This window comes from Anser brachyrhynchus, assembly GCF_964034855.1.
Source record: "Anser brachyrhynchus genome assembly, chromosome: 3".
NCBI lineage: Eukaryota > Metazoa > Chordata > Aves > Anseriformes > Anatidae > Anser > Anser brachyrhynchus.
Genome location: NC_137696.1, coordinates 7,684,107 through 7,699,299, shown reverse-complemented (window position 1 = coordinate 7,699,299; position 15,193 = coordinate 7,684,107). Strand labels below are relative to the sequence as shown.

Sequence of the window (15,193 nt, the reverse complement as noted above, 5' to 3'; positions counted from 1 at the left end):
AAATCCAGTTGGAATTGATCCCACTCTCCAGGAACTTCTCTGCCTTTGTTTTTCTCAAGAACACACCCTAAAGCCTTATAATAATATTGAAGTTGCATCAAGAAGCCTTTAGCTCCCTGGATTGCTCTTCCAGGCCCAAACTATATATATTTGCTCTTCAGTTATGTGCTATATCACCTGTTTGATATACCTATTAAAATATTTGCTGTCATTTTGTATTTCCGGCACATCCAGAACACTGGAGGAACCTCAGCTCGCACAGAAATGTGTGCCTTATCAAATTACTCAACACATTTTAACCTATAAATTAGTCATTCGTTGCGATGATTCGTTCAAAGATTCGATATTTAAGATTTATTATTCAGGCACTGCGATGAGTAAACCTACCACAAGTCACATGGTATCACTTCCCGAATTATTATTATGCTGTCAAATTATACGCCCTGACATTAGTGAGCTCCACCTGAAACTGCTTTGTTTGCTCTGTTACAAATGAGTTTAAGATACTGATTAAAATACTGGTGTTTGAAAGCCTGGAAATTATTTCCTAGGAACAGCCAAAAGGTGACAGAGAGGGAAGAAGCCCACCTGCAAGTCGCAGTGCAAAGGTGATGTGGACTCGGGTAAGGCAATATTTGGACCACAGCTTACTGAAATCTTCATCTCTACCTGCACTCTGCCGCGTCCAGTTCTTGGTGTCTGGACATAAACCTGTATTTTTACCAGTTAGAAATACACAAATGTTAGCAATGCAGGGACATTGCTCATTTTAAAAGCAAAAATTAACCCTTTCCTACTTCAACCAAGGGAATTTATTCTGCTTGGGTTGGGGAGGGTTTTTTTGGTTTTGTTTTCTGGGGATTTTTTTGGCCTTACTTTGGGCAGGCAGGGCTGGAATTGCCCCTGATTTGCTCTGAGGTGGCTGCACCTGAAGTCTCACCCTCGCTTGGATCGCTCCCCGGCCCTGCCGCCGCTGCCCTTCCGTGCGCAGCAGAGAGGAGCCCGCTCCGCTTCCCGGGGTGCCCACAGCACCTCTCAGCAACCACTTGCAAGAACAGCTGTAAGGGGGACTTCAGATGCAGTCACCTGGGAACTCTGAGTATTCCTTCTGAACACTAACTCGTTCCTTTGATGCTATTAAATATACGCAAAAAAAAAGAAAAAAAAATAATAATCTGGAAGGGTAAAAGCCGTTACAGACAAGGGCTTCCATCCACTGCATAGTCTCAGCGCCACTTGCACTCCCTTGCAAAGCAAAGAGCTAGCATTGTGCACTGCAGCTCACGTCAGGACAGGGACAATAGCTTTTCATGCACATTTTATCAGGATTATAACTGCTGCGCCACATATAGAAATGTGTGATAAGTGCATTATCAGAATTATAACTGTATTTTAATCACAGCGTAACAACCTCACCGAGCATCCCTCTACAAGGAAGGCAAACCCAATAATGCCTAAGTCTGAATCTGAATTTTGAGTCCTCCGTGAGTGTTTGAGTGGGTTCAAAATTAAGTAAAATGAGTTTATCTATCCCTATTTCTATAATAATACTTAGCACTTAGCACTTCTCATCTTCAAAGCACTTTACAAACATTAACTAATTAACTATTAATTGGTAAATTTGAAAAGGTTGATAGGTGAGGTGAGTTTCGGATAAGACCCAGCAATACGGATGTTTAGTTTATCTGTGAATTACTTAATCATTAGTGAATCGTATAAATTAGAAATGAAAAAGACCTATGGGGTCACCCTGTCCAGCCTGCTGCCATTACAGGATTTTCCCTTACAATATATTCTCAAGTGCTTTGTCTAGTTTAATTAGAAATTATCCAAGCAATGGGGCTTCCACTGTTTCCCTTGGGATGCTCCTCCTTAGTCTAATGTATCCTTCTGGTAGGAGGTTGTAATATTCAACACAAGGTTTTCCTTGCCATTTCATCCCATCATTTCTATGTATGCCCTCTCGGACCACTTCAAACAATTCCTATGCATTTCGATTACATGCAGAATTTTTCGCTTGCTCCTCCCTGGGTGGGTCTGGCCCAGAGCCACCAGATACTGGAAAGTACCTACTCCTGAAGACAGAAAAGCCAGCTTTTGTTGGCACTGAAGTCCAACTACAGCCTAAGCCATACTGTAGATTAAACCACCTTAACCTGCTTCTCTTTAGAAGGTGATTCCCACGTACCCAGAGCTTGAGTATCAGCCCGGGCAAATCTCTCCTCCCTCTCTGCCGCCACAACCAACGTTACTTCTTGTCCATACAACTTACGCAGACTGTAAGGTCCTCTGAGCATGTAAACTAACTGATTCTCACTACGCTTGCCCAGGAACTTCAGATGCAGTTCATCAGCGCCTCAGTACAGCTGCCAAATCACCAGATGAGGAAGAAGGGGATGTGCCTGTGACACTAAATGTAATGCTCCTTGGGGAGAAGAAAGTTTTACTTGGATAGCTTCCAGACTTCAACGGGAAATCAGTAGGATCGCCCATATGCTCAAAATCAACCCTGTTTTTGAGTCCTTTGTGGGCCATGAGCAGATCTTCTCAACACCTCGGAGAGAAGAGCTAATTCCCTCGTTTCCAGTTTTCAGAGTCACTGTTCTCTTGACCTAACCAGAGTCGTCCTTTCTCTCTGACACCCATGCAGCCAACACATGGCGCTTCAGCCCCACGCCAGCCCCAGCTCAGTACTGAGCCTACGCAAGCATTTCGTGTTCAGAGAAACAAAGTTCAATTCCTTTCAACCAAGAGGTGCCAGAAGATAACCCTCCTCCTACTAAAGGCCATTGTCACGCTTCTCCAAATCCTGGACTAATACGGGTTTGGCTTCACAGCTGCCTTACCTCACCTTATTCACTCATTTTGCTATGGCCAGTCAGCTGCCTTTGGGTACCTTTCCAGTCCCAAGTAATCCAGGGTTTCCCAATGTCACTAGCTTCCTACATTGCATCATCCATTTTCTATGCTGGAAAACCACAGGAAGATGTGAGATATGGACACATCAGTCGGTCTATTCACAACCAGTCTGGATTCCTGAAATAGCATCATAGGTCTTCACCTAAGACAAACAAGCCTGCTAGCTTGTCCAGATGATCCATACCATACAAGACAGGGATGATTTGAACTTGCGACAAGCTTTTTTTTTTTTTTTTTTTTTCTTTTTTTTTTCCATTTCCTAATGTAAAATCTGTGCAGCAAAAATCTAAATAAACTCCAGCTATGTAGTGAACAAAGACAAACATCTGTCACTCGTGTGAATTCCCCCCAGACTACGATAACAGATCACTTCTGGTCAGTTTACTGCAACAAAAATAAAGCTGAGTATTTTAAGTTCTAAAAATACACAAACAGAAGTAAATATACTTGACCTGAGACAGTCAGATGAGAAGCCAGGTCATGCTGTTTTAATTTGTTATGACCCAAAAAAAGCTGATGAAAGCTTTTACAAGATTGCATCGAGGTCCCTCTCTATGGTAATGCCTGGACCCGCCATGATGCCCCTCAGAGCTATCCTGATCTACTGGGCAGAGGGACAGAAGCATGAACCAAGACTCTCGAGACCATGCCAACTTCTGCAGCAAAGAAAACTGTGAGTACAGAAAGGGGAACCTAAAACTGTTTCCTCAAAGAACATCTACACTTCCTCCACTTGTGCTGCAAGTCACTTTCCTCCACCAGCGATTGTAACAGCCCTGTTAATAATTCCAAAAGTCTGCAACAATTCGAATCCAAACTTTGAAGCCTTTTCTTGCTTTGAAGAAGATATACTTTCAGTCGGGGGGGGGAATGAAAGTGTTTTTTTCTTTTTTTATATAATGACATGCAAAACAGTACAAGCTTGAAGACATATCAGCAATTGTTGTGAATGTTTTGTAGTCCTCGATTCAGTATTTACCTGCAGGGACAATCTTCACTTCACAGAAGTCATCATCTGCCTATCATTTTTCCAGCGTCTGATACTTAAAAAGTAGTCAATTTGACTTTTACTTTTCAAATTACAGAAGAAAATAAATGTTCTCATTTCTTGTACACCACAGAGGCACATAGCTAACAGTATTAAATACCGACAATTCAATTGCAAGCTATTAGCATTTTTATTTCATTTCCTAATTTGAAGGGAAACTATCTTGGAAAAGAAAATTTTGAAAGAGACCAAGCATACACAGGAATAAACTTCATTGCTTCTCCATTGAAAAATTCTGTCTCACAACAGGGGTGAGATTTTACAAAGCAGTTAGTGATGTCTGGGTGCTTCGTTTGACAACTCATTTCAGGAAGCGCTGCACACAGCCCACCTGAAAGCAAGGTTGCTTTTGCTGTCACATCAGGCTTCTAGAAAGAGATGCCACCAAAACCAGTGGGTTCCTTATCATCACAAGAAATCCCAAACCTTCATGAACCTAAATAGTGTAATGGACTTTTAATCACGTGAGGATAGGTGGCAGAGCTTTTTTTCTTTTTCAAACTCGTAACGGGGATAAAATTACATTCATATATAATTAATACAGGCTCAGTCATTTCTAAAGGAAGATATTTTTCAGTCAGATATTCAAATAGCTGAGTTTTGATTTTCACTGGTGCTAAAACATATCCCAGAGATGTGGAGAGACAGAGAGCTTACGCCATGGCTCAAAATAAGAAAAAAAAAAACACTTAAATGTCAATATATACACTTGAATAACATAATTTTACATGTTGAAAAACAAATAAACAAACAAATCCCAACAACAACTACCAGCACACCACAGCCTCCAGCACATCCAAATATTTCAAAGGCTATTCTTGCAGCAATTCGATGCTCACATGGACACCGTCCCCCCTCAAAACCCAACTTCTCTTTTGGTCTGGTCACGTCTACACCGGACCCTCTGTGTACTTCACAAACCCGTCCCCCTGTTTGGTACAACCAGGAGGCGAAGGGGACCCTGGTGACAACCGCAGTGGTGGCCCAGGTCACGGCTGAGCCGTGCTGGGGGTGAGGGTGCAGGCGCTCGCCCAGCGTGTCCCCGCATTGTGCGCTGCTCCTGTCACTTCTGTTGGTGGATGGGACTGACTCCCTATGTGTTTTTTTTTTCCTCCCCTGAAAATCAAAAAGCGGTTCATGAGTTGGTCGAGAGCCAGCAAAAATGAATAGTAATGAGCCAATTTCAATAGAAATAGGCTCATTACCATGCCAGCGGCTGATAAAACCAAATGCTCTCAATTCTCTCCAGCAAACGAGGTGCTGTAGGCAGTGTCCACCCTCCTGCCTGCAGGAAATAACTCACAATTTCAAAATTAAAAGAATCAAAATACAAGTTGGAGTTTATTCCTTATGTTCATACCTACGTCCCCCTGCAGGGTCGTTTCTAACTAGCTGCCAAAAAAGCTCAGACACCGCTCAGAGTCTTTTTCTTGAAAAGAGAAAAAAAATATTTTCTGTGCATTGTTCACTCCCTGAATGGTAATGGGAAATCCTGTGTAAACTCCAGCAAAAGAGACGGTCTAAGGAGCTCCTTTGAATTCAGCACATTGCTCCATTCACAACAGGAGGCTACAGGTATTCTTCAGAGTGTCAGAAACCTACTTGCAATTTCTCAATTGCAAGAAAAAAAAAAAGCAGGGGGAAAAAAAAATCACCTCTAAACCAAAACCCCAAACCAAGCAAACATAAACCTCTCAAGCCAATGACAGGAGGGTTTTTGATAACCGAATTAGATGATTCGGAGAAACAGAGAAATGATTTCCCATGCTCCTGATTTCTCCACACATCACCTGACAGTGGTAGCATACGGAGAGCTCAATTCGGTCTGCCTTTTGCTGAAGACCTAAATCCTTCTATTTTTACCCCAAAAGTGATTTGGTCCCAGAGACTATGGGCAGGAGATGAGCAGGAGAGGAGGTCTGCCTGGCAGAAAGCACATGAGACACGCTAAGCCAAGACACGCTGCCACCGCTGCTTGAACTCCAGAGGAAGGATGGATGGATAGACACCAGGACATACAGCCCATCCCCACGCTGACAAGCTTTGATGGGGAAAATGAGGGGAATTGCCTCTCTTTCCTCCCAAACTTCACGAGGGAAGAAAGCAAACCAAGTTTCAGAAGAACAAACTCAATACTGAAGTGAATGGAGTACGTCAGAGACATTTCTGAGGCAGAGCAATTAGCAGGGCAGGTTTTTGAAACAGAGGGAATTGAGCAGACCAGTGTTACCAGGTGGCTCAGATTTCCCCATCTTCATTTTTGGGGCAGGTTAAGCATTTCATAGGCACCTCTTTCTCCAGATTTCCCCTCCTGAGCAGACACGGTCCCCACTGCCTCCATTTCCACCCTGAAGCCACCACTTCTCAACCATCTGCTTGGTCAAGCCAGCAACACTTAGCCTTCAAAATTATTTTCTCTTCTGCCATAAAACCTTGCAAGGCTTTCCATTTCAGCAGCTTGAGAATTTTAACTATCCCCTCTTTGCCCTGCCAGCCATTTAAGCCCTGAAACTACAAGCGGGCTGAGTGGAGTACATCATCTGTAAACTCGACTTGCCTAGTCAGGGGGTCTGGGGGGCTTTCTGCGGCACTGAAATAGAGCCTTTTAACACTGAACGGTGCAAATTGTCCACTGGGGACAACTTCAAATGTCTCTACAATGCATATTTTGCAGTGCTTACTGGCTGGCTCCGGCTGAGCTGCTACTACTTATTTAGGAGCCTACAAAAACTATTTTATAGATTTTGTTTTGCTAGAGTAAATATTAAGTTTTAAATACATTAAGAAAAATCAGCACAGGAAGAGAAGCAGATTAAATAAACCTTTCAGAGAGACTATTTACTTTGTATTTTTATTTTTTTTAATGAACTCCTTTCCCCGAGGTCAAGACACTGACATTTTAGTACACAGAGACTTTAAAAATGAGAATGCACTCTCTCACACACACGCTTACTGAAGTCAGCTCCTCTTGTTAATATTAAACTTTTCTATCTGGTTATGACACTGGCTGATATAATAAAGCAGTGATAGTCTTATTATTCAAGCACTGCTCTGATAAATTATCTACACTAATTCTGGAGCCAAAGCTGTCTGGTTCCAGCTGGTGTTGCTTAGATCTGTCTTAAGTCGTTAGGAACCAGTGGAAAACTCTTTTTTGGAGGCCAGACCTGATCCCTTCTTGTCCCTAGAACATCCGTGTGTGTGTGTGTGTGTGTGTGCTCACACTCGTACAAAGCACATCCTTACTGCTAATCTGCTCCAATTAAGGCTTAATGGGAGTATTTTGGCTTGTGGGGGCTCTTCTCCCTTGATCTCTTCTCTTTCCTTTCTGCTACCTGTGGAAGGTAACTCAGCATCACCAGCAGTGCCACTCTTAAAAATAAAAGCAAGCTACAACTAATTCAGTAGAGATACCCTTGTTTAGCTACAAGATTTTGAAGCTAAGCCTCTCTGCGTGCTGGTAGGACTGATGATGTAGCCAGGACTTTCCCCAGACTCCCCCTGCAATCCTTCACACTGCCAGTGTTCATATACACACTTCAGATGTGCACATACAAGGACGATTTCTCCTGGCACTTGCCTGATGCAGAAATTCACACACAGCATTACTGCAGAGAGGTTTTACAGCTCGGCTGATAGACACAGGTCCTGAACAGCCACAGGTCTTCACCTTCAGGCCCCTGTGGAGTGGACGGAGCCATGGTGCCAGAGGACCAGTCCCATGCAAGTTTAGATGTCTCTGGTCAGCCTGCATGTTCACATTTTATTCTATCTTGCAAAGTCTGGGTCTGAAAAAAGCTGCTAGGACATCTAACTCACCTCCTTGCCAGCACAATCCCTTTCTCAGTATATCACCTGGTCTGATTTTAAACAGCCTCCAGCCTAGTTGGACACAAGTCACTGGGTTCAGTACAAGAGTAAATGGATGAAGTCCTGTGGCCCACACACAGAGGGGCTGATCAAAGGGTCCCTTCTGAGCTTCAAACCTGTCAGCGTATGAAGCAACAGAAGGAGCTTCCACCACTTCATCCTGGCAGCGACTCAGCTGCCTCAGGCATCCCTCCATCAGGAACTTTCCTTCCCAATATCCAGTCTTGACTTCACTTAATTTCATCCAGTTCTATTTAACCTTCATCTCCCTTCCCCTCTTTGTGCTCCCTGGGCACACTGTGCCCACATCTTTCCTTCGTCATGCAGCCTCCAGCCCCGTTGCCATCCACACACAGCCCCAACACGTTTGGGCCTTTTTTTGCTGCCAAATCTCAGCACAATTTCCCATCACCCAAGGATGACCTCAAGGCTTTGCTGGAGGCTCTAACTATATTCTGGTGGCTGGAATATTTTTCCACATTAAAACTCTTATCATCATTCACTCATGTTTCTCATCTTTCAGTTCTCCCTGTATCATTCCATACTTGCAGCTCCTCCCCATTTTATATCATCCACAAGTATATTCCTTATTCCAGATCATTAATGAAGATGTTAATTAACACAAGAGCTCAAGCTGCAGCAACTCACCAGAAGCCTCTTTGCAGCTCCACATCTTTCTGCAGCTTTTGCTGTTGTTTCTGGTCCATCAGTCAGGGTCCGGGGAACACGGTGCAGCTTGCGCTCCTGCAAAAGCCAGAGAGACAGGACGGAGCCATGAGGAGGGTTCAGGAATGCCTCTTGCTCCCTGACAAAGCGTGTTCATCCCTGCCATCCTCCTGCAGTTTGTCAATTTGCCCAACTGTAAAATGGGAGCAACCTGACCAGCAGGATGGGACAAGATGTTGTGGTGATGTAGGACACGATGCAGGAGCACAAAGTCATGTTGGCAGCTTAATAGTTGTTAGCTTCTCCGACAAAATACCAATCTCCATTCCTCAGGTAAACACAAGCCTTAAATTCGCATACACACAAAATTAAGCAGGAGATAAACTTCCAGATGGGGTTTGAGGAAAGAAGGCAGATCAGCTGGGTAGCCCAGGAAATCTGTGCAATGTGCACATATAAACGTATGCCTGGGCACATACATGTATTAAGAACTGTTGATTCCCCACTGTGATTAAGAGGTTATTAACACTAACAGAAAATTACAATTTGCTTAAGTTTCCCAGGAAGCATTGCTTAAGAGAGCCCAGCAGCTCACCCAGCACGCCCCTCTATTCCAAATTGTTTTATACAAGCCTGCTCACAAACAGACTCAGATTCCTCCCCAGACAAAACCCACACGAGCGACGCGTTTTTCCATGCTCAAAGTAGCTTGTTTTCGCCTAAGCACAACCCTCTTTAAAGGAGCAAACTCTCTTTAAGGAAGCAAAATGTTGGCAGCATCCAGCATTTCCTCCACTCTTTGAAATCAGCCCCAGCAGCTCCCGAGATGCAGCCCTCCCAGGTAAATTATCAAAAAGCAGCTTGCAAGGGAAGCGCTTGACTGAGGCCTCTAAGTACTGCTGTTTTTTCCACTGCAGCCCGAAACAAGCCCTTTTTCAAGGGAAGAGGAGTCAGGAGGAAAGGGCAGGTCGGCAACCTGCGCTCAAGGTCGCGGCTGTACAAACACCTGCTCGCTCGCCGCTCGCACCTGCGCGGCCTCGCAAACAGACCGGGTACGGCTTTGTCAATACAGCCCTCTGCCCGGCGCCGCGGGGCAGGCACGACCTCGCTCCTGACTTCAACGAAAGGCAATGAAAGGAAAGATTTTGCTGCCGGCCCCAGAAGGTCAAGCTTCTTTCCCTCGAACATCGTACTTCTGAAAAGACTAATTGGGCTCTAAAGATTGCAGGTGTCCCGCCGAGTGAGTGCTGCAGCCCTCGCGCTGCGCGAGCTAAAGGATGCCTATGGAAAGCGGTTTCTTTATGCTGCCCATGGGTTTTTGCCCCGGACACACACACAGACAGACCAAAATAGCATGGAGAGCACCTGGGCAATTTTTCCCCCTGGGGCAGTCGGCTCCCTTCAGTGGATCATCATTTTGAAAGGGATATTTTGTTGGGTTTTATTTCACACTAACTAGCTTGCCACCAACTAACTGCCAGGTATAATATATATGCACGGGTGAACAAAGCTGTTTGCTCACCTCCCTCCCCCTGCCCCTCATTTTGTTTGGGCTTTGGATTAGTGCCAAGTTTATGTAAAGTCTTATGGCTCTCCCTCCCTGCTTTTCGGTGCGCACCAGAGGCTGGGTGGCAGAGCAGCAGCCAGAAAGGCAGCGTGCCACCGGTGGCGGGAGGTGAGGTGCTGAACCATTTAGTGAGGTGCTGAACAGGTACTGAAACCGTGAGCATCACACCCTCCAACAAACCAGAGTCCTCCAGCACAATGGGAAACGTGCCATAGCCAAACACCATTAAGGTATTTGCTCTTTATCCAGGGCCAAAGTTCACAGCCATCACCACGCCTGTGCCCGGTCCCTGCACCTTGCTGGGGCTCCCCGCACTCTGGCAGGGAAGAGGGGGCCCCGAGGGGAACAGGAGCCCTTCGGGATCCCCTGCCACACAAACCGCTTTGCATCCTCGTTTATTCACCCCCCAAACAGCATTAGCATCCTATAAGCAGGGAAACCCAAGCGGTTTGAGAACAGGGTTTCAGCCTGTCACAGGCACAGCCCTTAGTTTTGCCTGGGCTTGCTCCCGCAGAACACCTCCATCCTCCACGCACACCCACAAAATCAGGCATTTCGCCAGTCCCTCTTTTAGCTTTTGCCACTTACTGGTTTTGTATAACACTTTGGTTTCCTCTTCATCCGTTCCCAAGGTTCAGCTGTCTTGATCCCCCATCAACTCTCTGCTCATCCCCCGATACATTTCTTTTAAAGCTATCTTCTGAGGTCGAGTTATGTTTCCAAGGCACAGCGTTCTCGTGCTGAATGAAGCGGGAGGGGCGGAGGGCGCGATGAGCCGCCCGTTCAACGCAAGCCAAAGCGCAGGAGAACCACTGGCCTTGCAGGAGCACACATCCCACAGCAAGCAGACAATGGGTGTCCCAGGACAACGGCAGGGTCGGGGGTCTCAGAGATCGCCCTGGCTTAAAGTTTGTGAATTTTCCAAAGGATGTGCACTGGAGGCAAAGTGCTGTGTGAGAAGGGGATAAAGAGTTTTTTCCTCTGAATTGTTTAATGTGGTGGTTTCCCCAGTACTGCCAATAAAACTGTAATTACTGCCTTTTTCCATGTCCACCAAATTTATACAAGAATAAAATAGTTAGGAGTGCCACTTCAAAGGCCCTTGGAGCAGGTGAAGGCGTCACTAAGCCACCCCAAGACCAAGGATTCAATACATGACCTTCAGGAATGCTCCACTCCCTCTTCCCCATCTGCAAGGGAAACATTTACAAAAGATTTGAGCTTTCTCCTAAAAGCCTGACACTTCTGCGATTGATGATACATGCCACCCCGTTGTGGACAACAAGGATGTCCCACTCCTCCAGCCCCAAGCCAGTGATCACACCAAAAACATTCAGTGCATAAAGAAAGATGGGCACGGACTGACAAACCTGCCTAGGAAACCAGCGTGGTGGTGGTGCTGGAAGCTGAAGAGCTATTCACCTTTGTCTTACACGGGAGCTAATTAAGGCAGAATCCCCAATTCTGATGTCAGGCCAAACAGAGGCGGCTGCTGCCGCGCCAGGCGCCGTGAAAGCCCTCCTTAATTGCAGCCACAACTGTCAGCATTCAGGCCAGGGCTTTAGTGCTCTCAAAGGAAAATAAACAAAAGTGCTCCTAGAGGCTTCAAGATGCTGAGGAGGGGCTAAGAGAACTCGAATCGCTCCCTTCACAAGCTTGGATTTAAGCCTCCATCCCCATCAGAAGGTAGCTGCTGCGTTACAGCCCTCAGATGTTCTCCTGGAGGCACCAGGTAGGTTTTAGAGCCACAAAACCTGTATGACAGGGTCTGCACTGATTTGACAAGAATTCCTGTGGAGTTTCTAGGGTTCAGGTAATTTGGTGCTCATAAAGAGGGGCAGAATTAGTGCTTTGAAGGGCAAGTTTATGCAGAGCATAAGCATGAGATGGGCACTAGCAGTGCTGAATTCCCCAGGCAGCCATAGGAGTGCACTGCTCCTGACCTGCTGGAAACTTGTTCCAGCCAGCAGACCCCCAGCCCTGTTCAGCTGAATTCCCTGACTTTGTCTTCAGCATTGCCGGTGTTCGGTGCCAGCTCACCCTTGTTATTCTGAGGTCCTCGTGGGATGGAAAAATGATCCCCAAAGGATCTCAAACAAGCCTCAGAAAAATAAAATCACTTGCTGGTACTGACCCCAGACAGGTAGAGCCACTTTTATCCCATTGGAGTAAAAAGCAGTGCTCATAGTATAACTCTACCTTATATTTCACATCGTTTCAATAAAAACAACTGTCATGGTTTCCACCACGTGACTAACCGGCTATATTGCGAGGACAGCTTCGTGACAAAGCTCACACCGAGGTGGCTGAAGCTCAGTCTCCAAAACGCCGGTACAGCTACATAACAGAGCGCACTCGGTTTCTTTTGCTCCTGGCTTCTTTCCCCATCCCTCCAAAGGAAACAAAATTCAGCATGATAAATGGCCACCTTAAACCCGTGTAATCATTGTAACGCAATGAAACAAGATTTGCTGGAGCTACTTGAGGCTCTGAACCTGCGAGCGCGAGGCGGAGGTGACGGGAGCAGTGACGGAGTCGCCTGGTGCAATCCGGCACGGCCACGCCAGACGCGCCACAAGGAGCTGGGCTGGACACCCCCTCGCCCTTTGGGACTGCCTCGGCACACCTTCCAGATCGCTTTCGATTAACGCCGGCAGCACGTGCACATAGCTCCTGGTCTGGGAAGCCCAGGAAGCAAACGAGGGCAGACGAAAGGTGGGGAAGCTCCCCAAAACATGCGTGCTTGCAGCAGGCTGGATCTTCCGGCTGCTCACATGGAGAGGATCTCAGCTGGTGCAGGAGTTTACTGCTGGCTTCAATTTTACACGCTCAGCTTTCTCCATCAACATCTCATCTCTCTGAAAACTGGAGTCTTTTAGAAGAAAAACTGAAGAGCTTTGCATTTTGCCATTCGGCACAAGCCTGTGCCCCCACACAAGCAGGAATCACAAATTGTCCACTTCCTTTCCAGGCACAAAAAAGTCCTTAGCTGAGCCAATATGCTTTTTTTTTCCATATTTAATAATTTGATTTTGAAGGCTAGTCATATCAAAGAGCAAAATATTCAATATCGTTAATTCAGTTTTGCAAAATATATTCTTAATTTTAAAATGATTTTGCTCGGAGTGGTAGTGTAGTAATAAAGCAGGTATTGACCAGATCTTATTGATTGTGCAGTCCTCGGGCAAGGAACACTGACCTTGCTCACACTCTTATTGCTTACGCTTTCCCTGGCCTTCTTCATCTATGCCCGCTCAATAATATATTATTAATATATATTTTTAGCAAAAACTGTATGTTACAAGGTTAGGGCTTCTCTTAGTGATTTTTTTTTTCCTGTGCTGCTCTGCCTTTGGGTTCTTCAGGGAAGAAAAGATTTCACAACCAACTTGCTCCTGGGCTGGTGTTCACAAACACCTTTAAACAAAGTTGCTTTTCTGATTTGATGGAAGCCAGGCACACTTTTCCCTTCTCTTCTTAACTGAAAGATTGTTCAGTTGTCAGTCCCTTATGGGACCAAAATTCAGGGAATAAATACAGTCAAGGGAAGAGCTATATCTCAGGTGCTTAAGGGGGAAAGATAGCAAATATTTCAAGTGAGATCAAGAGTTAATAACGCAATTTAATTGTTGATCGTTCTTTGGAGATAATTATAACTGATTCGAGGGCTTGATTCACCATTGCCTTGCACTTGAAACAGTCCTCTACACCTACTCGAGGTGGGATTAAGACTGGGGGATGGATTTGCTGGCCCTGCCTGACCACGCTCCACCGTGGGGATTGTCCTCGCAGCACGGGCACCGGCAGGCCGCCGTCTGAGCAGGACCCAGTACTGGCCCAGGCACCCTGGTTTGACAACACCGAGCTCTCCAACATCACAGGAGTATCCAAACACTGTTAAAAATGAGCAGAAACCAGCCACAGGCTCCCTGGTTTGCAGACTGACCCCAGGGCAGCGCATGGGACCAGCACCCCTCTCCAGGCACAGCACCCAAATAGCCATCACAAAATGGCACCTGGGTGCCCCGGCTGCCCCCACCGCAGCAGTGCCCCTGGGGCTGAGGAGTGCCAGCAGGACTAGAAGAAGGGCAACGATGCTTCAGCAAGACAAGGCTATGAATCCCCATCTCCTCCCCATTCTTCCCAAGCAGCGTTACAAGAGGCCGTGCTGGGAGTGCTTTGCAGCCACCAAACTCAGACCATATGTAAGCTCCAGCACTTTGCTTTGGGCCTATGCCTTTCCACCGGTGCAAAATGGAAGTAGAAAAGATGTATATCTAAAATGATGCACCCATCCAGTTTTGTTCACAGGATTTTATCTGTTATTGACCAACTTTTATTAGGCGCTAGAGAAACAAACCTAAAGCAAAATACAAAAATCAACAGAACGAGCAAAATGAGATACCGATTTGCAGAACTTGCACTGGGAGGTAATAGGGCAGAAGTCTACAAACCGGGCTGTCTCTGAGGAATAAATGTAATAAAGCGTTTGCAGATCAAGGTCCTTAACAGACTGTTAAACTTGGACCCTTTGGCTGGTTAATTCTGTAACCCACCTATTTTCCTAGTGCATTAACAGAAGTTAGCTGGAAATGAAACCAAATGATCTGCAGTCTACCTGCAGGACGCATCGCATCTCATTGTTGAGCCCACGCACTGCACTGGTATTTGCATGTGCAGCTTGTCACTGGGAGCCGAGTGCTCAATGATACTTTTGCATGAATGACACTACGAAAAAAAATAAATTGTATCGCATTGTATTACCAGCCATTGAGGGCTCTTTTGTTTAGTTTGATAATATTACATGTTTAATAAAACACTGTTGAATTTTGATTGCATCTTGTGAGCACAGTCCTTTATCCTTTCGCCAGCTGGCTGATACAAAAGCTTATTTTCTTTTTAAAGACGTTCTAATTCCCAATCTCTCTCTCTCACTCCCTGGGCGAGCAGGGAGCGCTGGGAAGGCATGGTGCTCGGCGGGGAGGCATGCAGCGCTGCCAGCACCCACGCCTGCGGCCAGACAGGGGGGCATGTGGGGCAGGTGTGCTGGGAAGGCGCCGGTGGGGTTATCCATGCCCCTGGGACAGGCGGGATAAGCGGCAACAAGCAGCCCCAGAGCGAGC

General features: G+C 46.0%; 1 protein-coding gene and 1 long non-coding RNA gene across 14 annotated transcripts in view; one reads left to right on the top strand and one right to left on the bottom strand.

The window, feature by feature from the left end:
- LOC308193346 overlaps positions 1–709 on the top strand; it is a 20,324-nt gene extending 19,615 nt beyond the window's left edge. For all 7 annotated transcript variants that reach the window (XR_013949560.1, XR_013949561.1, XR_013949562.1 and 4 more), the window contains one exon: positions 1–709. This exon is cut by the window's left edge. This is a non-coding gene — a long non-coding RNA (uncharacterized lncRNA).
- LOC308193335 (uncharacterized protein) overlaps positions 1–15,193 on the bottom strand; it is a 212,099-nt gene that overhangs the window by 132,151 nt on the left and 64,755 nt on the right. For 6 of the 7 annotated variants that reach the window (XM_080587921.1, XM_080587919.1, XM_080587924.1 and 3 more), the window contains one exon: positions 8,486–8,581. In XM_080587921.1, coding sequence (XP_080444047.1) covers positions 8,486–8,581 — 96 coding nt within the window. Of the gene's footprint in view, positions 1–8,485; positions 8,582–10,658; positions 13,335–15,193 lie in introns of those variants that run through there. The other variant, XM_080587922.1, reaches the window with a different exon arrangement.